A 27,920-nucleotide genomic window follows, 5' to 3' on the forward strand; every position below is an offset into this window, starting at 1 on the left:
AATCGAAATTTACTTTTAAGAAACTTGTTAAGACACATCTATTAAATGATATGAAGGTAGACGAGAATTCCATGTATTTTTACTTTTAGATTTGTTTTATTTTATGTAATTCATTATTTTTTATGTTATTTATTCGTGTCAGTGTATTATCATGTCAACTTTTGAAAGATTCACTTAATTTGTAGAAGAAATCATGTGTAGGATCATGTCCATTCTATATTAAGAACTGAAAAAACAATATATTTATAGTCACTTATAAGATCTGTTCGACTAAATCCAGGGACCCCGTTGGAAATAAGCTTTTTCATGTTAACATGTCTAAGCTTTACGGGTTATCCTGTGTATACATCATGTCGTAATCTTATTTGGATCTGTGATAAATGGCACTATTCATGTAATGCATGTTTCTGAATATGATAATAATGCAATCTATACGTTATTTATTGCCTTGATTGCATTAAATTGTAAATTGCTTGACATGTATGCACAAATAAAACAAACAAACAAACAAACATTACATTGTGTTTAGACATTGTGCTGCATTGCTAGGAACCAGACTTACTGCAAAATAACCTAATGGCTGAACGTGATACAACTATTCGTAAATATGTAAATATCAGCTCGTTCCGGGAAATTTAAACAAATTATGTTGTAATCTAACTGCCTTTAAATTGATAAAACTCGTAAAACATATACACAATTTAAGCTAGAATTTTCAGGGTAATTATTTTATTTTGTATTTAATAAAGATCTAGCGAAATCCCGCTTTGATATACTAATAAGTGAGCAAAGCAATATGTTTTCGCGACCCAGCAGTATATAGTTGCCGTAATAATAAAACGCCTCGTAGTATTATCCGTAGATGGACGAATTTTCTGAAAATGTCATGGATAATGATGAAGACTGTGATGTACCTGCAACACAAATTATTGATGGTCATATACTGAAAGGCAAGTACCCGATGTGGCATGAACGTGAAAAACCCTTGTCAGGCCATCCTTAAAAATTCTTTTGTTTGGCACAACCCGACCGACCCACTTAAATCGGCCCGACTGAATTTTTTTTTTGTTACTTTCCAAAAAATTTTTTTTTTTTTGCTCGCCGAAAATTCTTTTCGCAAAATTTTTCCTTTCCGCTTTTTATCCTTTCCGGTTATTTGCGTCATTTAATTGAATGCTCAAGGATATCTAGAATAGCAATGAACAAAACGCGTACCAGTATTTATTTGAGTCGGCTTTTTATTTGACATTATGCATATGCGATTAATTAGACTTTAGGCCACGACTTTTTTTTTTATTGGTTTACAAAAATTATTTTGAAAATGGTCCATCGGGCGGTCGAAAAAAAAAAAAAAAAAAAAACATCATTGGAAAAAAAAGTTAATACTAATAACATCAGAACAAAGACAACATATCTTTTATAACCTTAAACACAGAGACAAAAAATCAAATTATGCAATGAAACACATCTATATCTTCAAATAAAATGAGTCCTAACAGCACATTATGTAACATCAGGCAATTTTAAACACTGCATTACATGACATGCGTTCTTCTCCCATTTAAACGAAAAACTGCGCTTCATTTCCATAATTGGATGCGCACCATTACGCAATGCGATGCCTGTTGCATAAATCTTATATAAGATAAACTACTCATACACAAATTACCCGGTATGTGTTTGCTCTTACTCGACTTATGAGATCGTACATGAAAAAAAATCGAGGTAGATCGATCCATGCGTCGTCGCGGTAATGTTTGTCAAAGTTGTTGTTGTCATGAAAACTCGTTGATTTACAACGCAAAACGTCTTATTTGAACTGACGCGAATTAATTTAATCATATTTGTCAACTTCGCTTTTGCTTTATTTTGATAATTTAATCCAAAGTTTAATGTTAGCAAGTGTTTTTTTTTTACTGGAATTGTAAACAAGGAGTCGGTTAAAGTCTTCCGAAAATGTGCAGTCTGTGTGAATTGACAGTTTGACGTCATCAAAGGAAAGCCGCTTTCTGTCGGAAGCAATAAAGCGACAAATTTCGAGCCGAAAAAATTGGCTTCCTTTGTCTAGCAATCAACATGCCGAATCAATTGTATGTTTGGTTCTTAATTGCAATCCTCCAATTTAATAAAAGCACGTGCATAGCTCCGCCTTCGAATCTTTTGCAGAGAACGGAGGCGGAGTTTAACGGTTAATTGAGCTAGTGTTTTACACAAGTTGAGTTCCGATTTGCCGAAATTACTCGGCCCAAAGCGTTGAAACGACAAATACATTTATCAATGATTTTCCGAGATATACCGATTTGTTCCGATTTCCAAACTTTCTGTACAGTTCCTATAAACTATGGCGGACGTGTTTACAAAATTCCTAAACACATATATCGTAAATAATGGCAGTGTTTTATTGGATTATTTATACTAATTATCAAATACTATCGGGTTTGTTTAATATAATTAACATGTTAAACAATATAGTTGCGTCACAGACACGGAAATAAATTTTGATGGGGTCGACATTTGACTGACGCTGATTTTCTTATTGTCTGTAATTTTTACCCGAAATAAATTTTGAGAAGTGCCCATAAAAGGACTGGTACATAATGTGTCACATTGAAAAATATCCCGATCTCTGCAATTGAATATATGTGAACCAATCGTTGATTGTACTTACTTGATTTTATTCGCAACCGTACTCAAACCGGATCGTTTTTTTTTTCTCGTTTCGCTCGTTTTGCAGTGCGGTCGGGAATAAAATATTTAAAAAAAAAAGACGATTTTCCGATTTTATTTTTTTTCCCATTTTCCAAAAATTAGGGTCGGCGGTTTTGTAAACCAAGAAATATAAAAGTCGTGGCCTTAAATACAATTAAACTGCTCCTGTTTTTCTCGGATCCCTTTAATTAAAATACGTTGCTGTCGTTCAGGATAGTTTGGGAGTAAAAAACAAATTAATTAATTATCACCGTTCAATTTAATTCGGCAATCAGCAGAGATGTGTAATATTATCGCCATATAACTAATTATTTAATTATCTTTCTTTAATTCAGATCGGTAAATATTCGGTAGAAAGATAAGCAATTAAACATTGAATTTTGAAGGCAGACGGCGATATTAAATGTAAATTATACAACATCTGCACATGAATGACCCAATATTATCTGAAATCTCCACAATGCTACGTTTCATTCGACTACCTCATGTCATGTGTAAGCGAGCTCAATGTTGATTGGCCAGCTACCATGTGCACTTCAATAACAATAAGGTCAAGCGATGTCTAATCGGGTACAGACCGGGTTTCGTTAACTGTTTGAATTGCGAACACTTTCATTGAAACAAAGAGACAAATATAGAAAACCAGTCTGGATTAAAATAGCGGATGTTTTCAACGAAATTTTACTTTTTGCAATTTAGATTATTTTTTTTTAGCCAAATTCGCAATATTTTCGCAAATGGCGAAAGATAGCACGTGCATTGCAAACGTGTTATTATTGGAATAAATTTTGCAATTTTGGGTGGGTGTGACATATGTGGGCAGGGCGCCCCAGGGTTGGTTATTGTGCCATGCATAGTTGAGATTGACCGTATTGTCATAAGAGAAGTTCAGTATCAATTTGAAGTGAATCGGTGTAGAAATGAAGAAATTATAGTAAAAGGCAATTTTGGGCGGGTGTGGTCTATGTGGGCGGGGCCCCAGGGTTGGTAATGGGGCCATGCATAGTTGAGATTGACCGTATTGTCATAAGAGAGGTTCAGTATCAATTTGAAGTGAATCGGTGTAGAAATGAAGAAATTATAGTAAAAGGCAATTTTGGGTGGGTGCGGTCTATGTGGGCGGGGCGCCCCAGGGTTGGCAATGGGGCCATGCATAGTTGAGATTGACTGTATTGTCATAAGAGAAGTTCAATATCAATTTGAAGTGAATCGGTGTAGAAATGAAGAAATTATAGTAAAGGCAATTTTGGGTGGGTGTGGTCTATGTAGGCGGGGCCCCAGGGTTGGTTATGGGGCCATGCATAGTTGAGATTGACCCTAATGTCATAAGAGAAGTTCAGTATCAATTTGAAGTGAATCCGTGTAGAAATGAAAAAATTATAGTAAATGGAATTTTTTGGTGGGTGTGGCCTATGTGGGCGGGCGCCCCAGGGCTGGGATTGGGGCCATGCATAGTTGAGATTGACCCTAATGTCATAACAAAAGTTCAGTATCAATTTGAAGTGAATCCGTGTAGAAATGAAAAAATTATAGTAAATGGAAATTTTTGGTGGGTGTGGCCTATGTGGGCGGGGCGCCCCAGGGTTGGGAATGGGGCCATGCATGGTTGAGATTGACCGTATTGTCATAAGAGAGGTCCAGTATCAATTTGAAGTGAATCGGTGTAGAAATAAAGAAGTAAATGTAAAATAACCTAAAAAAATGAGTGATAATTTCTGACGCGGCCCCACCCCAACTGCTATAACTTTTGACCCAGGGGTCAGATCAAAATTCCAAATAGTGCAGGGTCGCACATATGCTCATAGCTACCATGTGTGTAAGTTTCAAGGTTCTTGTGCTTTTAGTGTAGGAGGAGATAGTGGCCAGGACGGACGGACGGACGGCGGAGATAACCACAATATCCCCACCTTTTTTTCAAAAAGCGTGGGGATAATTAGTGCCAATGAAAGTTAAAAGAGACATAACATAATGGGCATTTTAGAGCATGGTAAATGTTCAGTATTACTGTTTCTTCACAAATAACTACTACCAAAATTTGCAAATCTGAAACCATTTTTTTAATGTCAAGTTACCAAAACATGAAAATTCTTGAAATTTGTCATACCTGATGCCTTCATTTATTACCTTGTTCAATTTAACTGCATATATGCTTCTGCGGTGTTTATTGGCCTATCAAACCAACACTCAAGATTGAGAAAAATTGGGAGAGGTAATATCTGCTGAAATAAAAGTTTTCCTGGCACTGGCAATAAATATGGGGCTCATTTACAGGCCAGATTTGGAATCTCTTCTTGCTTGTGTTTTTTTTTTATAAAATCAAATATTTGTAACAAAATATATATTTGATTCAATGTTTAATTGCTTAAAATTTAACAGGAAATAAAAAGATACTGAACATTACTGGTTAAATAATTATTTTTATAAGTTGATACACCTGTGCAGGGAAAAAAATTCAAAATTTAAAATTAAAATCCTTAAATACAATCTGTGACAAATAAGAAAAAATTATTTACTTATGCCTTATATTGAAACGAGCCCGTTTTTTCCGTCCAGCACTTTTTAGTTACATCCCGAAAAACATGTCAAATATAAATTTCATGAATGTATTTGAAAAATGTTGTGGCCATATTTGATAAGATTAACATAAAACTTGTTGATAAATATCATAAAACTACCAAGTTTTACTCTGTTTGTACACAAATTTGTAACAAATACATGCGGATACTGGACAGAAAAGGTATTCCTTTTATAGTGCCCATGGTTTCCTGTTTCCATAACTCTACCAAAAAATCTTGGGCTACTTACCTTTATTTCAATATTATCAATAAAGGTTATTTCTTGGATATAAAACTTAAAAAAGGCACAAACCTATACAATTTTCAGTCAGACAATCATTATTTTTTATGAATAGTGATGTTACAGTTCGTGTCCAATATGTTACATCATGAAGTCAGATCTCAAACTGTTTTTACATAACTTGTGAAGCGTCTAGGTACAAATGTTTTGATAGGACCAACGATGAGGTCGAAACGCCGTGATGACAAATCAATGCCGTTTATTTCAACGAGAATATTTTAAGATTTCGTATGCAAATCATGTTTGCTACAGTGGTGTCCAATCTGTTACATCATTGACTTGTAACCAATGTAAATTGTCTGTTTTTGCAAAATGCCTTAACATATTTATTTTTTCAATTTATTAAATCGTAGAATTTTCCACAAACTCGGCACTGAACCAAAATTTTGTGGTTAACACACCAGCTTAAAATTCACAAAATGTTGGACATCAAGCTATTTATGATGTAACCAAACAGTTCTGGACGGAAAAAACGGGCTCAAATGAAGCCTGTTAATATTGACCACCCATTTCAGTTTCTATTATTAAAGTTTATTTAGCAGTAATGAGGCTTATCAGCTACTACATACATAGCAGGTTATATGGGATTATAAGAAATATATATATGTATTAATTCTACAGAAGAGGTACGTGTAAAGTATGTTTTCGATACGGAAGAGTTGCAATATGCATGTTTTGGCATACTGCGGACAGTTATAAAACAAACAATAAATTAATTGTATCGCATTGAAGACTTTGATCTTAGAATGGCTAAGGCCAAAATAAAAAAATTGGTCCGTTTCTGGTCTCCTTGGGGGAAAAAACAGGATCGGTAGGTAGGGATTTTCTTTATTTATTTTTTGGGGGGGGGGGGGCTTTTAATAAGAAATACATGTATATATATATATGCTTTGTATGCTTGATATTACATCTTATATGTGAACGAAAATGAAAATAAGAAAGAAGAAAATTTTGGGGCGACCCCAATGAAATGTTGTGTGTCGGCGCCGATTCGTGAGACATGGTCGGGCGACCGGAAACGGACCTATTTTTAGCTCATCTATTTAAAAAAAAAAAAATATGAGCTATTGTCATCACCTTGGCGTCGGCGTCCGGTTAAGTTTTGCGTTTAGGTCCAGTTTTCTCATAAAGTAGAAATACTATGCAACTTGGTACACTTACTTACTATCATGAGGGGACTTGGCAGGCAAAGTTAGATAACTCTGGCGTGCATTTTGACAGAATTATGTGCCCTTTTTATACTTAGAAAATTGAAAATTTGGTTAAGTTTTGTGTTTAGGTTTACTTTATTCCTAAAGTATCAAAGCTATTGCTTTCATACTTGCAACACTTACTAACTATCATAAGGGGACTGTGCAGGCAAAGTTACGTAATTCTGACTGGCATTTTGACGGAATTATGGGCCCTTTATACTTAGAAAATTGAAAATTTGGTTAAGTTTTGTGTCCACTTTACCCCTAAAGTATCATAGATATATCTTTCATACTTGGAACACTCGCAAACTATCATAAGGGGACAGTAATGGACAAGTTGCATAGTCATGGTTGTCATTTTTACAGTATTATGGCCCTTTTTTGACTTAGTAACTTTGAATATATGGATAAATTTTGTGTTTAGATCCACTTTACTTCTAAAGTTTCAAGGCTATTGCTTTCAAACTTCAAATACTTTCATGCTATGTATCATGAGATGAGGGTACTGTACCTGGCAAGTTGAATTAAACCTTGACCTTTGAATGACCTTGACTCTCAAGGTCAAATTATTAAATTTTGCTAAAATTGACATAACTTCTTTATTTATGATTAGATTTGATTGATACTTTGACAAAACAACTCTTACCTGACATACCAAAATAGACTCCACCCACCCGAATCCCCCCCCCAATTTTTTTTTTCTTAAAGATCATCTAATTAATGACCACCACACCCTAACACTATACCCCCCCCCAACCCAACCCCCCCCCCCAAATTTTTTTTTTAACATGGTTAAAAAACAAAAATATTTTTTGTATTGTTTTATTTTTGAAATACTGTCCAACCATCCCACCCAAGAATCCCCCCCACCCCCCCCCCCCCCACCCCAAAAAAAGTGCATTTTTTTTTTTTGGAAGAAACTGTAATTAAATGACCACACCCCAACACTGTACATCCCCCTCCACTCCACCCCTCCTTCCTTTGTGATTGAAATTGAGATAGGTCCCTTCACCTTTAAAAAGAAAAATAGATGAGCGGTCTGCACTTGCAGGCGGTGCTCTTGTTTATTTTGGCCTAACTCACAAAGAGGCTCAGAATATTTATATTATTCAGAATATTTTGGCGAAAAAAGGCACAAATTGGGGGGGGGGGGCTAAAGAAAATTTTAACTCTGGGAACCTTGAAAATAATCTAATATTAAATATTTTATTCATGTTGCATTTTTGGGCAAGTTTGCATGCAACCAAAAATGCCATGTGCATTTTGAACCAATAATCAAATAGATACATGTATATCAATACATCAGTGAAATACTATGGTAACTACAATAGAAATAATACTTTAGTATAAACAGATGTGATACACTGAGATAAAGATATTGACTTAGTCCTTATGTATTTCAGGCTGTTACCATAAATAATAAAGAAGTAATTTTTTACAGCTTTAAAGTTTTTTTTTACAATAAATAACTAAAAAAAGTTTATCAATTACAGATAATTGATTGATCTAATATAGAATAGCTTAAAGTCTTCCTTTGTGATGTTTAAATGCTATAATTTTCAATCGACCAGTATTTACCGGTTTTTACCGGGTATTGACCACCAATACTCAATTGACCAGTCAATATGCCAACCTGGTTTATTATGAGTTCTTGCTAATATACATGAAGCCATATGTACATTATTTCATTATGTATTCTGCACTAAGTGGGGCTAGCCACTATTTTAAACCTCAATACCTGCATAGAATTTGTGTGCATAGATTTCTAGCTGACACAGAAACATGAATTGCTCTTCTGAAATGTTTATGGAAATTTTTAATAACTATTTTTCAGATGTTGTGGCATATGCAGAGGTGCGGACTGGCAATGACAACCGCTCGGAGTCTGTACGGCGGGAGCTTGAACAACTGGGGGCAACTGTGGTGCGGAAATTTGAGGACAACGTGACCCATGTTGTGTTTAAGGAAGGAAGTAAGAGGACCCTAAACAAGGCCACGAAAAAAGGCGTTCACCTAGTGTCTGTCCTTTGGGTGGAAAAGTGAGTATCCAGATTTTTTTTCCTTTACAAAAATTGCTGTTTATCATTAAGACGTCACAAAGTATCTTCCAAACAATGCAGTTTTTCCCTAAAGTCAAGTTAAGTGCACTAAATGTATATTTTTATTTAAATTTTTCCCCCCAAAAATTGCAAAGGTCCCCATCTCCAAAAGAAAGCTAACAGGCCAAATATTCTCATTTCTGATTTAACAGGATTACATGTAGCTGAAGTTTTTTAGCTCATCTATTTCTGAAAAAAAATTATGAGCTATTGTCATCACATTGGCGTTGGCGTCGGCGTCCGGTTAAGTTTTGCGTTAAGGTCCACTTTTCTCATAAAGTATCAAAGCTATTGCATTTAAACTTGGTACACTAACTTACTATCATGAGGGGACTGGGCAGGCAAAGTAAGATAACTCTGGTGTGCATTTTGACAGAATTATGTGCCCTTTTTATACTTAGAAAATTGAAAATTTGGTTAAGTTTTGTGTTTAGGTCATCTTTATTCCTAAAGTATCAAAGCTATTGCTTTCATACTTGCAACACTTACTAACTATCATAAGGGGACTGTGCAGGCAAAGTTATGTAACTCTGACTGGCATTTTGACGGAATTATGGGCCCTTTATACTTAGAAAATTGAAAATTTTGTTAAGTTTTGTGTTTTGGTCCACTTTACCCCTAAAGTATCATAGATATTGCTTTCATACTTGGAACACTCACAAACTATCATAAGGGGACAGTAAAGGACAAGTTGCATAACTCTAGTTGTCGTTTTTTACGGAATTATGGCCCTTTTTTGACTAAGTAACTTTGAATATATGGTTAAATTTTGTGTTTAGATCCACTTTACTTCTATAGTATCAAGGCTATTGCTTTCAAACTTCAAATACTTTCATGCTATCATGAGGCTACTGTACCTGGCAAGTTGAATTTTACCTTGATCTTTGAATGACCTTAACTCTCAAGGTCAAATTATGAAATTTTGCTAAAATTGCCATAACTTCTTTTTTTATGATTAAATTTGATTGATACTTTGACAAAACAACTCTTATTTGACATACCACAATAGACTCCACCCAAACCATCCCCCCGCCCCCCCCCCCCCCCAAATCCACCTCCTCTTTTTTTTTTCAAAGACCATCTAATAAATAACCACCACACCCTCACACTATACCCCGCCCCAACCCCCCCCCCCATTTTTTTTTTTTATGAAACATGTTTTTTTTTGCATTTCTTTTCATTTTTGAAAGATAATTTAATAGTGACCACAACCCCACACTATACACCCTCTCCACTCCACCCCTCCCTCCTTTGTGATTGAAATTGAGATAGGTCCCTTCACCTTTAAAAAGAAAAATAGATGAGCGGTCTGCACCCGCATGGCGGTGCTCTTGTTTCAAGATTGCAATGACGTGCACAAACATTTTATTGTAAAAGTTTTACAAGCTTTGATTGAAAATTATATCATATATGAAATAAACAGCCATAAACACTTTCTCATACAACACCCATCAACTTTGAAACAGTTCTAACATTGCAACTTAACTTTGTCTCAAGTATGCCACTTATTGTAAAACGTTACATACAAATTTTTCAGAAAAAATATGGCTAGATCTTGTTGTCGGGTGTCACCAGAGATGTCTTAATTTCTAAAGTACATGTTCACTTTTTTGTTAAAAGTCAGATGGTAATCATTATTGTATAATGTCAAATTAACCTCTAAAGATGTCTGTGTAATGACTGCAGCCTGCATGTATGATTGTTTGCCTTACAGTTGCAAGTTGAACCAGGAGAGGGTCTCAGAGAGGATGTATCCTGCAGTGGTTCCTCACCTGAAGGGGACGCCACTCCTCATGACCAAACTCAAGGTAAGTAAGAAGTCAGGTGTTATATTTATCAATTCTATGAGAATATAGTTGCCCTTTTTCCATCCATTATAATTATGTTCTTATTATAATTTTGATGGAATGGACTTTGCATGGGTTTGAAAAAAAAATCACCATTATTGTTTCTGCCATTGATTTCCATCCTTCCATCTGTGTATTTTATGCTCCTCAAAAGTGGAAAGCATATAGTCACCTCTTTGTATAGATCTGAAACACATTTCCCTGATAATCATTTTTACCATTCACAGTGTAAGTCAGTCTGTCCTCCCGTCTGTCAATGATCTTAGGCACAAGTAATCCCAGTTTTATGAAACATGATATATATCAGGTTGTTCTGGTCTAATAATTTTTAATGGGAGTTATTGTCTTTTGATTATGATTATGCTAATTTTCATTTCTGCTGGAGATCTCAGGCCCTTATGATGGGAATGTTATATGCATAATTTCTTTAATCCTTTCAGTGCGGGAACCGAATTTTGAAGGCCTTTGCAAACAGTTTGGATCCAGATGAGACGCCACAGAACGTGGCGTCTCATCAGGATCCAAACTGTTTGCTATTCTGATAGTATTCATTGAAAAAGATGAAGAAAATGCTAATTTAAGAAATTCAGCAGACAACATTTTAGCAGACGACAAATTTCCCAGCATGCAAAGGGTTAAAGAGGACATGTTCATCCTTTTCTGGTCTTACAGATGTATTGAAAAAGTGTATCCTTGGGGAGCATCTTGCCCTGGTATTCTTGTTTTTGAAATAGTTTTTCACTAAACTTGCTCTTCAAATATGATCATAAAAAAAGTTATTATGTGAAGTTAGATTAAGACATCATGTAAATGTAAGTATTATTAAAAGTAACAATTCAAAATATAAAACATAAGAGGGGTTTGCGTTGTTGTTTTTTCTAAAAACCAAGTCTGCACAGGTGGGATTTCCACCTAGTACTTGAGTTCCTCCCACAGGCAAATTTAATGCCTTTCAGTTAAAAAAATAAAAGCTGGATATTTCAGCTTGTTTTCCAATTAAGTAAAAATTGTGTGATTATAATAAGTCAATTAGGTAGTAGTGTTGGGGCTTACTCCAGCTGCAGATCAGGCGTGGAAGATCCTTATAACACACATGTTGTTTTGGTTGTTCAGAAGTCAATGCAGACTCTGGGATTTAAGGAGGAGCTGACCAACAGTTAGGCAACAGTATGGAGCCTTTCTATGAGAAAATGTGGACGTTGTGCATGTGCGTAAAGTGTCGTCCCATATTAGCCTGTGCAGTCTGCACATGCTAATCAAAGACAACCTTTTCCGCAAATCCTGGATTTTTGGCTTAAAAAGTCTTCCATCAAACAAACAATTCTCAAAAGTGGAAAGTGTCGTCCTTGATAAGCCTGTTCAGACTGCACAGGCTAATCTGGGACGACACTTTACATATATGCATTAAACCCCATATTCCCAGAGTAAGGCACACATGTTGTTTTCATTGTTCAGAAGGCTAAGTCAATGCAGCCTCTGGACTTTGAGGAGGAGCTGGCCAACAGCACGGAGCGCTTAAAGCGTAAACGTAAGAAGTTGGAGGCCATCAGTAAGTACCTGTCCTCCCAGGACCAGACACCCTCCAGTGCACGGAGGTCAAACGTGCTCGTCATGGACACCCAGCCCAGGTCATCGGTAGGTCAGGGTGTTAGGATAAGTCTGTAACTTTTATTTTGCCCATTTGTAGTGCCTGAAAATAAAATAAAAAAAAATTCTAAAAAGATCCAAGTTGAAAGGAGTACTTTCTAATCCTAAAATACTGATGAGTAGCAAACAGCATAGAACCTGAACAGCCTGTGAGTGACTGTCAGGCTGTTCTGGTTTTATGCTGGTTGAAAAAGCCATTCCCACGTTGCCTCTGATAAGATTACAGTTACTTAATATTTACATAGTCATCAACATTTTATGATTTTCTTTGTTAAATTTGTACGCTAATAGTAGTCAAAATGGTCAATAGTTGACTGTCTCTGCTACTGGGGTTGTTTTGATATCTGGCTAGTGTTGGAGATTTTCTTTTAACATCTCAGGCTGTGAGATTTATATATAAAAAAAAGCTTCACATCAATCCTGGGTTCAAACACACATTTCATGCAATTGTAACGATGATGCAATACAATAACTATATTGTTGTACGTAAACATTTATAGTGGTATGATATATGTGCTTAGTAAAACAACTGGCTGTTTTTATTTGATGTCTGATATGACGTGTTTTTTTTAAGAAGTGACAATTCAATGCAACCCGAATCCTATGACTATGTAGTGCAAGTGAAAGAAACATAATGTCTTATGCAATTTTATGCTTTTGAAATACAAATCCTATGATACAATGGGTAATGTTTACTAATAATATATCAAATCTGAACACTATCTCATGTTAAATATGATGTAATGTTTGTAGGAGGAAGGGTTTGTGCTCACCCCTATACGGCTCACTATACCTGACACGCCCCCCAGTATGAGAGAGAAGCTCAAGAAACTGAAACTGGCCAAACAAGGTAACATTACATAATGATTTATAGTATTTATTTAGAAAACTCTCTTCAGAATAACTATATTGGATTATACCACAGTAGACTGCAGTGATTTTTTTATGCCCCTGAAGGTGGGCATAAAGTGATTGCACTGTCCGTCTGTCTGTCTTTCCATCCATCTGTCTGTCACACTTTTGCGTTTAGGTTTCGAAAAATGCTCATAACTTCTATGTCGCTTCAGATGTAACTTTCATATTTGGTATGCATGTGTATATGGACAAGGCATTTCCATAGGCACAAAAATTTTGACCCCTTTGACCTTGAACTTAGGGTCCGTGTTTAGGTTTTGTAATCTGCATTTAGGTTTTGCAAAAGCATTTTTGGGGGCATATGTCTTCCGATGGAGACAGCTCTTGTTTTGTTGAAATTTTGGGCCTGTGAAGGGACCCATTCCCAATGGAAATAAGTACTAGTATATGTTTTTTCCAAATGGTACCAACAAATTTAAGGTTTACACAAAAATAATTAAAAATAAATAACTTGTATCAACAACATTCAGTTTATGTCCAATCCAGCTTTAATAGTTGACCTGTAGTAAATTCATATTTAAATCCCTTTTAGTCTCAAATTAAAGTGTTTGTTAGCAAAAAATCAACAACAATCATTTCCCAATTTTAGTCAAAACCATGCAATGCTTCCCAATCCAAAGGGATTCCCAAAATGGTGAAAAAAATTCTGAAGATTTTTGGTAATTTGGTGTCAATTGTGTCCAACTCGGTCATTCAGTTTGTCCACATACCATTTAACAGGTTTTTGAAGGTAATACTTCCATACTTCTAAAGCAATTAAATTAAAACATTAAAAGGTAATCAGCATGAAATTTGTTTTCACTGTCATTATATAATATGACTGGTGTAGTGGATATGGTGTCCCTTGATAGACCGGGAGGGTAAGGGCTTGATCCCCACTTTGGGAGGGCAATCTTTAAATCTCCTTCAAAAGCCACTAAGTACTGGTTAACCCAGGAAACAGACTCTAAAGTCTCTATTAGCCTTTGGCTTTTCATGTCATCAAGCTAAAATAAATAGGTTGAAACTTAATATGACTTACAAAAAATAAACATTACAATATCAAAGTGGAAGATTTCTCTTATGCCCTGTATTGGGACAGCTCTCATTTGAGTGCTATATGTGTAACAGAAATTTCAAAGCTGCATAATTGTAACAGTCATGGCATTTTGATACAGTAAGCTTTTAACCCTTTGCATGCTGGGAAATTTGTCGTCTTCTTAAATGTCGTCTGCTGAATTTCTAAAATTAGCATTTTCTTCATTTTTTTCGAAGAATACTATCAGAATAGCAAAAAGTTTGGATCCTGATGAGACGCCACGTTCTGTAGTGTCTCATCTGGATCCAAACTGTTTGCAAAGGCCTTCAAAAAAGTTGGTTCCAGCACTGAAAGAGTTAAGAAAATGTTCCATGATTTAGCACTGGACAATAAAAGTCTTTTCACTGGTTTGATTCAGTTGAAAGTGGGGCTATGTTTGAAGCTGATATTGATGCAGAGACAGAGGAGAGACAGGCCTACCTTAAACAGCTCCAGAAAAATCTCTTCTGTTAGTATTTGTTTATTTGAGTCACGTTCTGAGAACACTGGGCATAATGCATGTGCGTAAAGTGTCGTTCCAGATTAGCCTGTGCAGTCCGCACAGGCTAATCAGGGACAACACTTTCCGCCTTAACTGGATTTTTCGTGTAGAAGAGACTTCCTTTAAACGAAAAATACCATAAAAGCGGAAAGTGTCGTCCCTGATTAGCCTGTGGGGACTGCACAGGCTAATCTGGGACGACACTTTACGCACATGCATTATGCCCAGTTTTTTCAGAACGCAGCTCATTTAATTGTGACAGTGTGTTACCCAGACTGCTGTCTAGCATTTTCTTCTAAAATTTTGAACATTCATATTCATCTTCTAATGATACAGTGTTTGTAAATTTTAAGAGTGTACTGATAAGAACACAATTTCTACTTTGGCTTGAAACTTTTCTTCTTGTTTTGAAGACAAGTATGCGTTATTCTTGATTTTTGCATAGCAAGGTCATACTTTTTGTGAAGGATACCTTCTTAGGCTAGTGCTTGATAACAAGTGTTTATGTACTAGGAGAATTTCTTGATATGTGTACGAGACCTGTAAAGATCTTGCATAAGACGAAAAAGTGGCTATGAAACCAATGATATTTGTTGGAGACTAATTTTCATTGGTTTTAGTGGTTCCAACAAACATTTAAGTGTGTAGCCTTTTATCTGGCATTTTAATTAAATTCCACGTCAGCAAATATAAATTTAACTAGAGTTATTCTGCTGAATAATGTTTCCAACATATTTGATTATTGATGAAATACCCTTTGCAGTTGAAGATCCAGTCAGAGATAGTTCAATTGATAAAGATATCATGCAGCTGGCTGAGAACATCACCTCCACACTTAATGACAGTATTACATCTAGTCCAGGCAGCTTTGAACACTCAAGTGGACACTCCAGGAACTCTCAGGAAATAAACCGCGTCGCAAAGCCAAGAGTAGATTATAATTTTATGCAATCAGAAAACCCATTTTCAGACAATATTGTGAAACATGGTATAGGTAAGAAAAAAAGCATTGACAAAAATATTGAAAGCAATGATGATGAAGTTCTCACAATTGTAAGAGAAAAAATGACTACCAATGCAAATGGAGAAGATAGAGCAGTAAAAGATTTTTCAGATATTTCTCCCATTATCCCAATAGCTGGTGAAGCGGGAAATTATTCTAAAGGGAGAATGTCTAGTACACAAATTGATAAAAAATCTGAACCACCCGTTAGCATCGAGGGAAACGTGAGCAAAAGTGAAGCAGAAAGGCATTGTAATGCTTACATGTCCTCAGAATGTGCAGTTACTGAATCAGCTGAACTTTCAAAGGAAAAGCTCAGGAGAGCACCTAGAAGAAAGTCAATGATGGAAACAAAAGACAAGTTACCAGATTCACATGCGAAGATAAAATCTAAAAATAAACAGCAGTCTGTTGAATTTGATGATAGTTTAGAACGTAAACAAAATGAAACGGGGGTTGATAAAGGTAAAAATGATATAGAAATCATAGAAATCCCTTCCAAGATAAACAGAAGGCGGTCAACACGAAGAATGTCCATAAAACAGGTTGTTGATGAATTGGATGAGACTAATTTGGTAACAGCTAGTCAGGTTGATAATGTAGACCTTGAACCACAGAACAACAAAGTTGCACCAAAACCTGGTAAAAGCGATGCATCTAAAGACCACAAGGATATGTCATCCAAAGCTGATGATAAACTGGAGGTTGACATTAATCAAACTCTAGATGTTAAAACAAAAACAACAACTACTGGGAAAAGATTGATAAGCAATAGATCAAAATCATCTTCTGATCTTACATTGGAGACAACAAAGAAACCAATTAAAGAAAGGCGAAGTATAGCTGTTGTTAATTCACAGAAAGTAAATAAGGATATCGAAGCTCATCTAACTGGGGGTCCTGATGTGTCGAAACCTGGTAAAAAGACAATGAAAAGAAAGTTGATGTCTTTGACTGATCTAAATGATCAGCATTCAGTTCTGGTGGAGCCGACAAAGTGTTCAGAAGTTGAAAGGCCGCAGTTGGTGCCAAGTCAGGGAAAAAAGGGTGTTACCAAAAATACAAAAAATGAGACAAAAGACCTAAATGCTAAACGAATCAATGTAAGTGAAGATCTTGAGAGTGTTGCAAATGGAAAAACCCAAGCAAATAGGCAGTCTAAAGTTGTATCTAACAATATTGTTGATAAAAAAGGTAAGAAATATGAAGAAAAGACTGTTAGTATTTCAAAAAAACAAAGATATACCAAAAGTATGGATGATGTTGACTATGGGTCTGCGAAAGGAGCAAAAAGCACAAATCCCCCAAGGGAAAACACCTCGAAAAAAAAGAAAACTCTTGTTAATGATACCTACATTGAGGGTGATACAACTTCTTGTGAAAGGAATATTCTCAAACCTAGTCAGATAACACAAATTCAGGACATTACAACACAGTTGAATCTCACGAAGGAGAATAGTCTTGTTTGTTCAATCCGTGAGACAACACTGTCTATGTCCATGTCACGCGCCTATACTGACTCTAACATGCCCTCTGTCCTTCAGCCGGGTCGTAAAAGCGTTAATGAATTTAATTTAACGAAAGAAAGGACGAAAACCAAGGGAAGAAAACAGAGTGCCTCTAAAACTGCCTCTGAGTCTGGGTCAAACCAGACTTCCTCGGAATCAGACTCTAGTGGGAGAAGGGGCAAACTAAACAGTTCTGGCAGCAGAAAAAATATACGACCTTCCATTGTTATGACAAGTCTACATTCACAGTGAGTACCTTTTCTGTCTTAATGAACATAAATAATTTTGCCCATTTGGATAACATCACAAACTAACCGAATTTCATAAGTTACCCGATGCTGTTTGGTTTATTTCATGCTATATTTTAAATTATATAATGTAATACAGAAAATAATCCAGGAAATAAACCATATGGTGCTAGAATATTTGTATTTAAATGCATGAACAATTATCCAAAGCATCAAAAATGATTTCTTTTCAATGTGATAATGCTATCAGAATCACTGAATAAAAAGGTTACATTTTTGCACTTACATTCCAACAAGGGCTTATAGAACCATGGATGGTTCCCTTTCCAGTGATATTATGAAATGTACTCACATTAAAAGCTAACCAATCTCCTCTATATCATCAGTGAGCAAGATGTGGTGATATCAGTGGTCAAGAAGCTTGGAGGGTTTGTCATCTCTGAGAACGTCAACGAGACAACCACCCATGTGATCTGCGGGCAGCCGCGTAGAACACTCAATGTGCTGCAGTGTCTGGCTAGAGGGATATGGCTTGTCACCAAGGAATGGGTGAGTTGAGGACTGTAGGGAGTTACTGGGCTGGTCTTTAAATTACTTTTTCTGAGCAGGAGCCCAGGGCTCGACATAAAAGGTAGTCCAAATGTCGGGGACAACCAAATTGTTCGTTCGGACAAGTAAATAAAGAATTTGCTAGTCCGACGGGACAAGTGGTCATTATAATTGTATAACTTAGAAATAATGCCTTTAAAGCCATTATTTCTGTGGAGATATCACTTAACTTTTCCGAGTATATTTTGTATACGTTTAATCGTCAAAGCCCGAGATATTCCGATAGTTCCATGTGATGCATGAACTACACTGTACTGTTCACAAGGGAAGCAACCCTTAACAATTTTTTTCTTTGCCAAGATAACAAGAATATTCTCCCTTGTAAAGAATATGCATTTTACAACACCGGTACACACCGATCTTACAGACAATTTACGTAGTGACGTCATCTCTATGTATAGAATGATTTTTTTTTTAAATATCAGTTAAGTACTGTACATATACATCACTTTTAACATTTTCTGTTTTATGGTGGCAACACACAAGTTTTTGTCAGGTATTATGGCTTTGTATAATGTTTAAAGATCAATAATCTTGAGTTTACCTGTTATTCTAGTCAGTTCTTTTTGTTTTGAAATTGCTTACAATTATGTTTACATGTATTTTGAACAATTCAAGTCTTTATGATTTGAGCATTTTGTATTATTTCATTATTTTGAAAAGTACTGAGCAGAATAAGATATAATGGTCAGGACAAGTTGCTTTTTGGTCAGGATTATGGTCTACTTGTCCGACTGGACAAGTGGCTACTTGTCCGACTGGACAAGTGGCTTCAAAAGTTAATGTCGAGCCCTGGAGCCTGGTAGACTGTTGGGTTTTATCCAGTTATAAGTGTTTCTTTTCAGTTCAGATAAAATTAAATTATTGCTCAGTTGGGTTTATGCATACTTAAATGGACAAGTTGTAAAGGCAATGGTCCTTTGATCATGATGAAAGAGGTTTGAAATCTGATGGGAACTTAAGTACATTGAAAACTGGTTGATAGACTGAAAGTCTCAGGTAAAACAAACATTTGTGTGTAGTGTATGTAGAGAATATTTGTTGAGTTAACTCTTTCAGTGCTGGAACTTTGAAAGGCCTTTACAAACAGTTTGGATCCAGATGAGACACCACAGAACGTGGCGTCTCATCAGGATCCAAACTGTTTGCTATTCTGATAGTATTCTTTGAAAAAAATCAAAGGAAATGCTAATTTTAGAAAGTCAGCGGATGACATTTTAGCAGACGACAAATTTCCCAGCATGCAAAGGGTTAAATACATAAAATCACAGAAGCAGGATTAGGGCCATTTTATTGTGATCATTGTCAATTTTGTATTCAATGTTTAGTTCAGTGATATTTTTTTTCTATGCAAAAAAGGTGACTGCTTTCTTTCTAGTAGTTGATTTCTTATTGTTGTCAGTGAGTTTCATTGATGTCACTATGTTTCATTGCAGGTGTTGAGGTCACTGGATAAAAGCTGCTGGATAGCGGAGGAGGAATTTGAGGCCCATCAATTCTTTCCAACTTGCAAGGTTTTAACTTCTTTGATATTTAAATTTCTTCTGGTTTTCAGAGGTTTTCCATAAGAATGCTTAGAAACAGGATTGTTTTTATGGCCCCGAAGGAGGGCATATAGTGATTGGACCATCCCTCTCTCTGTCTGTCTTTCCGTCACACTTTGCATTTCGGTTTCGCACTTCGGTTTTGAAAAATGCTCATAACTTCTATGTTGCTTCAGATAGCAACTTGATGTTTGGCATGCATGTGTATCTCATGGAGCTGCACATTTTGAGTGATGAAAGGTCAAGGTCATCGTTCAAGGTCAAATGTCAAATATATGGCTTCAAAGCGGCGCAGAAGGGGGCATTGTGTTTCTGACAAACACATCTCTTGTTTTTATTTTTATTTTTCTCATGGTGAGCTTTTGTGATTGATTTTTTCCTTGTTTGTTGTCCTCTGTCAACATTTGCCTTGCAAACTCTTTACTTATAAGTCATTCAGCATAATTTGCCCTTTCTTCAAGAAAATTGATCAGAATATGTGTTATCCTGGCTGAGTTTGAATAGAGATCACTGTGTTAAATTAAAGAAAAAACTTGTGATCACTCTAAAGGCTACATTTATTGCCCAACCTTCAAGAAACTATAGTAAGAACATTTGTCCTGATGATACATAAATGTATCCTGGCCAAGTTTGAAAGTTGGTCACATAGGGTAAAAAACTATGTCACTTGGTAAAACTAGAAATGGAGCAGCAGAGGCCGACGAGTATCCCCACGCCGCATGTTTTACCCAAGGGCGCCCCAGGGTTGGTAAATGGGCCATGCATAGTTGAGATTGATCCTATTGTCATAAGAGATGTTCAGAATCAATTTTGTAGTAAATCGGTTTAGAAATTAAGAAGTTAATGTAAAATAACCTAAAAAAATGAGTAAAAATCTTTGACCCATTCCCAACCCAACCCCTATAACTTTTGACCCAAGGGTCAGATCAAATTTCCAAATAGTGCACTGTCCCACATATGCTTATAGCTACCATGTGTGTAAGTTTCAAGGTTCTAGTGCTTATAGTATTGGAGGAGATAGTGGCCTGGATGGACGGACAGACAGCAGAGATAACCACATAATAGATATCAAACTCTAAACGCGGACCCTGAGTTCTAGGTCAAGGTCACAGGGGTAAAAAAAATTATACGCATGAAAAGGTCTTGTCCAGATACACATGCGTATCAAATATGAAAGCAATATCTGAAGGGACACAGACGTTATGAGCTTTTTTTAAATCACGGTGGCAGATTTCGAAACCTGAATACGTACCCAAATTTAAAAAATTTAATGCGCATGGAAAGGTGTTGTCCAGATACACTTGCGTACCAAATATGAAAGCAATATCTTAAGAGACACAGTAGGTATGAGCCTTTTTCGAATCGCGGTCACAGATTTCGTAACCTGAACGCTTACCTCAAGTTCAAGGTCACAGGGGTCAAAAATTTTATGCCCATGGAAAGGTGTTTTCCAGATACACATGCATACCAAATATGAAAGCAATATCTGAAGGGACACAGTAGTTATAAGCCTTTTTCGAATCGCGAAAGCAGATTTTGAAACCTGAACGCTGCCCTCAAGTTCAATGTCACAGGGGTAAAAAATGGTATTCACATGAATAGGTGTTGTCTAGATACATACCAAATATAAAAACAATATCTGAAGGGACACATTAGTTATGAGCCTTTTTCTAATCGCAGTCACAGGAAAATCTCTGACCTGGCCCCACCCCAACCCCCATAACTTTTGACCCAGGGGTCAGATCAAAATTCCAAATAGTGCAGGGTCGCTCATATGCTCATTCATAGCTACCATGTTTGTAAGTTTCAAGGTTTTAGTGCAAAAGTGTAGGAGGAGATAGTGGCCAGGACGGATGGCAGAGATAATCACATAATCCACACTTTCTCTCTGAAAAGGGTGGGGATAATAAAGGAAAAAACTTTAAACACTATAGAGTCCACATTTATGACCCAATCTGCATGAATTTGGCCAGAACATTTGTCTCAATGATATCTCGATTGAGTTTGAAACTGGGTAATACCGGATAAAATATTTGGGCTACAATTAAAATTACAGAAAAACTTAGAAAAAAATTTGTGCGTGGCTTGATATTCCTTATTCAAAAGTTGCCTCTGGTATTGTTTGCGTCTTTGCTGGTGTTCCACTCATAGAGTATTATTTTGTGACTTTGAATACTTTTTTTTGCACTGCAATATTTTAAATGCCTCATCCATACCACCATAGTAAATTATGGCTTGGAATATTATGTCTTAAGCTTTTCAAGGATGTCAACTTTTTAGTAATACAGTTTCTTTTGGGTTTTATCCTTAACATACCAGTATTCATCCCCAATCCAGTCAATGAAACTTGTGTTTGACTGCTGATACAAATTCTTGTTTGCAAGTAATTTAGTAATAAATGTTTATTTAAACTACTGTGAAACCATTATTATTCGTCAGACATTAATTTTCGTCTTTTTCGTCCTTCGACCAATGGACGAATTCAAGATCCTAACGAACAATCATGTCCCATATTTGAAACAAATAAGACTGAATTACCGTAGGCATGAGGCATTTAAATCCAGCGTAATCCACGCATATACGCAGGGCTCGAAATTAACACTCGCACACTCGCAAAATGCGAGAAAAAAAGATTGCAAGGTAAGTTATAAGCCACTAGAATTTTTGGGAAGTAAAGAAATAATGAGAAAAATAACGAGTTATATTGCTAAATGCGTTCCACGGCGTGAACGCTAAACCGTAGGTCAATTTTTTTAACGTCCGAATACCCATATGCGGAAGCGCGCACCTTGTTTGTAGACTGGTATACTTATAATACAGATACCCGGATGGGATTGATACAAAGAACATGAAACAGTCGACTATTCACACTCAAGTTAAATCCGGTTTTGACACAAAGGGGTGTACATTATACAGTATACTGACAACTGACATTTTTCTGTAAAATGCGAATGCAATAAGGCTGTATCGAATGCGTCGACTTCGTTTAGGTATAATAGTGTTGATTAGCACTAATGGTTAACAACTTTATTACCCATTGTGTGTATTGTGTTTTTCAGGGGTGTTGAAGATTATACAGCCAACACGCGGCGAATCCGGATTAAAGACAATACTATTAAACGCAATTAAAATATGACGATGTGTGATCAACACCTGACTGAAATATATTCTGCGCTTTTATTACAAATTAATAAAGAACATATTGATTTGTGTTTGGTTGTCCATGATTGTAATGGAAAAAGACTAATTGGCAATTGGCTTCGTTGTTTAAAACACTCGTTAACGGTTATTCAGTCCCACTTATCCGCTAATCATAACAAAGAACGTGTCAATGACATAAAATAATAAGGGAAGTTACTATCACCTGAAATAACAGACTTGTTAAATGGCATATGCCAAACAAGGCCCACCTCCTGCAAGTGACTACCAAGTGTCACCCCTCTTTCCCCAGCACGATTTTTTCGCAACCGCGTATTACATGTATTACAAACATTACAAACAAATCGGACGCTTTTTTCAAAACCAGAAATGAACGAATTTAAGTGCTGATGAAATAGTCATTTTTTACAAAGGACGAAATTTCGTGCTGACGAAAATAAATGGTTTCACAGTATTTTGAGGGATTTTTCACAGCATTCATCTTTTGTTTACCACACAACATTTGTGCAACTCTTTCCTGACCGTTTATACTTAATTTGAACAAATATGTGATGTAAATGCTTAATAACTACATAAAAAAAGTCAGCTTGTGTTTGTTTAAAAAATGTATCATAGTTTAAAATGGGGCTTAACATTTCAAAACCTTTTGTGCCAAACTCGGATAAGGAGATTCTTACCCCCACCCACAAATTTTCTCCTCAAGTTTACATTGATCGCAAAAATAACCCCTGCGGCTTCGAATCGCTTAAATCAGCGAAATCATAGATTTTCACCCTTTAGCATGTTAATGAAAAATTGTCGGATCAATGATATCTCTGCTGAGTTTGAAATGGGATCAGGTGTGTCAAAAACTAGCTCATTTTTAGCTCGGCTATTTTCGGAGAAAACCCGAGGTATTGTCATAGCCAGCTCGTCGTGTCATGTCATGTCCGCCGTCCGCATCATGCTAAAACCTTAACATTTTGTCAAGATTTTGAACATTGGCTCTAAAATCAAAGTGCTTCAACCTACAAATTTGAAACTTCATATGTAGCTGCATCTTATAAGTTCTACATGCCACACCCATCTTTGGGTCAAAGGTCAAGGTCACTGTGACCTCTTCAAAAAAAGATCTGTCAAGCTTTCATTAATTCAAAACTGCACCCACAGCTGAGCGTGGCACCCGTTATGAGGTGCTCTTGTTTAAATTAACTAATTAGCTTATGAATAGACTACGGGCCTTATTTATTTCCCCATGAACTTGCTCAGAGAATTTTCTTCCAATGATATTTTGGCTGAGTTTTTTATGGTTCATAAAGCCCTCTTGTTTAAATGTTCTTGTATAATATTCATTTAAATATGAACAGTACCAATCTTGATAAATTGCATTTGGAGAGTTTGGAGTATTCAGAATAAGAACTGAGTATTGTCTTTAATAATTTAAATTTGAAATTTATTGAAACAATTGTGTTTCTGAATAGAGTTTATGCAAATACAACTTATATCTTTTGTTCTGGTTAATATTAACCGGTGATTTCAACTGTTTAAACATGAATATTTTTCCATGCAAACAAATCATATGCTTGATTTAAAAATAATTTTAAGAAGTGTAAGTAACATTTGGCTAATTGAGCTTCAGTTAACACTACATTACAAATAAACCACTTGAATCATTTCAAAATACATCACAAATTTTGCAAATGCTCTTTATTCAAATTGTATCTCCCTGTCGGCAGGTGTCTCGTCTAGAGCGAGAGAGGACGTCTGAGTTCTATCGGCAGACGTTATTCTCCAGCACGGGCCAGGTGTACATATCTGGGCGGGCCTCTCCTCCCAGGCAGCAACTGGTACAGCTGATCAAGCTTTGTGGAGGACAGGTGAGTCAATTGTGTTCATACATGCCATGTATTCAATGAGGACAGGTGAGTCAATTGTGTTCATACATGCCATGTATTCAAAGAGGACAGGTAAGTCAATTGTATTCATACAGGGCATGCATTCAAAGAGGACAGATGAGTCAATTGTGTTCATACATGCCATGTATTCAAAGATGACAGGTGAGTCAATTGTGTTCACACATGCCATGTATTAAAAGAGGACAGGTGAGTCAATTGTGTTCATACATGCCATGTATCCAAAGAGGACAGGTGAGTCACTTGTGTTCACACATGCCATGTATTCAAACAGGACAGGTGAATCAATTGTGTTCATACATGCCATGTATTCAAAGAGGACAGGTGAGTCAATTGTGTTCATACATGCCATGTATTCAAAGAGGACAGGTGAGTCAGTTGTGTTCATACATGCCATGTATTCAAAGAGAACAGGTGAGTCAATTGTGTTCATACATGCCATGTATTCAAGGAGGACAGGTAAGTCAATTGTGTTCATACATTTCATCTTTTCAATGAGGACAGGTGAGTCACTTGTGTTCATACATGCCATGTATTCAAAGAGGACAGGTGATTCAATTGTGTTCATACATGCCATGTATTCAAAGAGGACAGGTGAATCAATTGTGTTCATACATGCCATGTATTCAAAGAAGACAGGTGAGTCAATTGTGTTCATACATGCCATGTATTCAAAGAGGACAGGTGAGTCACTTATCTTCATACATGCCATGTATTCAAAGAGGACAGGTGATTCAATTGTGTTAATACATGCCATGTATTCAAAGAGGACAGGTGAATCAATTGTGTTCATACATGCCATGTATTCAAAGAGGACAGGTGAGTCAATTGTGTTCATACATGCCATGTATTCAAAGAGGACAGGTGAGTCACTTATGTTCATACACGCCATGTTTTCAAAGAGAACAGGTGAGTTAATTGTGTTCATACATGCCATGTATTCAAAGAGGACAGGTGAGTCAATTGTGTTCACACAGGCCATGTATTCAAAGAGGACAGGAGAGTCACTTGTGTTCATACATGCCACGTATTCAAAGAGGACAGGTGAGTCAATTGTGTTCATACATGCAATGTATTCAAAGAGGACAGGTGAGTCAATTGTATTCATACATGCCATGTATTCAAAGAGGACAGGTGATTCAATTGTGTTCACACATGGCATGTATTCAAAGAGGACAGGTGAGTCAATTGTGTTCATACATGCCATGTATTCAAAGAGGACAGGTGAGTCACTTGTATTCATACATGCCATGTATTCAAAGAGGACAGGTGAGTCAATTGTGTTCATCATTGCCATGTATTCAAAAGGACAGGTGAGTCAATTGTGTTCACACATGCCATGTATTCAAAGAGGACAGGTGAGTCACTTGTGTTCATACATGCCAGGTTTTCAAAGAGGACAGGTGAGTCACTTGTGTTCATGAATGCCAGGTATTTTAAGAGGACAGATGAGTCAATTGTGTTCATACATGCCATGTATTCAAAGAGGACATGTGGGTTATTTGTGTTCATACATGCCATGTATTCTAAGAAGACAGATGAGTCAATTGTGTTCATACATGCCATGTATTCAAAGAGGACAGGTGAGTCACTTGTGTTCCTACATGCCAGGTTTTCAAAGAGGACAGGTGAGTCACTTGTGTTCATGAATGCCATGTTTTCAAAGAGGACAGGTGAGTCACTTGTGTTCATGAATGACAGGTATTCAAAAAGCATGGACAACAAGTGAGTCACTTGTAATCATTCATGCCACATATTCAAAGAGGACAGGTGAGTGAATTGTGTTCATACATGCCATGTATGCAAATAGCATGTGGAGGACAGGTGAGTCACTTGTGTTCATACATGCCATGTATGCAAATAGCATGTGGAGGACAGGTGAGTCACTTGTGTTCATACATTCCCTGTATTCAAATAGCATGTTGGGAACAGGTGAGTCACTTGTGTTCATACATTCCATGTATTCAAATTGCATGTTACGGACAGGTGATTCACTTGTGTTCATACATTTCATGTTCTCAAATGGCATGTTGGGGACGGGTTAGTCACTTGTGTTCATACATACAAAATATGTATTCCAACATGAACCTAAGTGAAAGAATAATTTGTCTCTGCAACATTTAGTTACATTTTGTCTCATCCCAGGTGACGGGACAAAGGGACAAAGCCAACCTGTATGTGGGTGGTGACTTTCATCCGGGTCTAACCTGTGTCAAGACAAGCTGGATATTAGGTAAGAATGCCTTCTAGTAGTAACGCTGTATCACCAGAATTCAGGGGTCATATGTTAAATCCCCAATAAACTCCTACCCTAAATAGTATTTTGCATGTGACATTGAACTGAGTAGAGTGAAGAAGGTGTTTTTCACTGGGCTCTAAAAGATGCAGGAATGTCCATGGAAGGGTTGTCGCCTTTATGTTGTTCTAGCTCCTGTAACTCAACTAACAAGTCTTCCATTGGTGTTGACCTCTATCTATCTGTTCTTTCAAGATTGTGGTCCAACACTGAAATTCATATACAATTCACTTTATATCTTATACAAAACCCTAAATTATATTTACTATTAAAGCTACAATTTGATTTCAAGCCTGTTCAACATTGTATGCATACACGTTTTCTATTTATTTGTTTCCAGACTGTATCACTGCTCACAAGTTACTGCCCTTGGACCAGTACGCCCTTGACAGACCTAAACGGGAAAGCAGTCCGGTTTACTGAGATTTGACTGTAACAAACAGACTGCAATGCCATCTGACTCGAAAAAATGTTTAAAGTTATTTCCCTTTTATTAATATGCACTCTACATACCCAAGTTACACGAGTCAGAATACTAGCTTTGGTGTGACCTTAACAGATTTTATTCAGTGAAACTTTGTTGAAACAGGTATTTTATACTTCTGACAAATGAAGTGTACATGAGCATCTTTCATACATGGAGTGTAATGTATTACACAGTGTACTATACATGCTAGGTGCAAATTAAAAAAATGTATTCTCTAACATTTTAAGATTGGCTATTGCTAAAATCAGACTGCAGCATGCTTTTCATACATTTTAGCCTTGAACTGAGAAAACTAGGCTTAATGCATGTGCGTAAAGTGTAGTCCCAGATTAGCCTGTGCAGTCCGCAC

At 36.5% G+C, this 27,920-nt stretch overlaps 2 protein-coding genes across 2 annotated transcripts in view; both read left to right on the plus strand.

The window, feature by feature from the left end:
* Nucleotides 1-27,920, plus strand: part of LOC127862023 (uncharacterized) — a 339,308-nt gene that overhangs the window by 23,339 nt on the left and 288,049 nt on the right. The gene's annotated exons all lie outside the window — the stretch shown is intronic.
* Nucleotides 616-27,901, plus strand: LOC127862060 (uncharacterized). Its single transcript, XM_052401011.1, has 12 exons — nt 616-950; nt 8,593-8,797; nt 10,572-10,665; nt 12,160-12,339; nt 13,105-13,201; nt 14,703-14,792; nt 15,589-17,584; nt 17,971-18,133; nt 19,630-19,707; nt 24,612-24,752; nt 26,934-27,021; nt 27,425-27,901. The coding sequence occupies exons 1-12, from the start codon at nt 863-865 to the stop codon at nt 27,505-27,507; spliced, it is 3,303 nt and encodes a 1,100-aa protein (XP_052256971.1). The 5' UTR covers nt 616-862; the 3' UTR covers nt 27,508-27,901.

This window comes from Dreissena polymorpha, chromosome 16, assembly GCF_020536995.1.
Source record: "Dreissena polymorpha isolate Duluth1 chromosome 16, UMN_Dpol_1.0, whole genome shotgun sequence".
NCBI lineage: Eukaryota > Metazoa > Mollusca > Bivalvia > Myida > Dreissenidae > Dreissena > Dreissena polymorpha.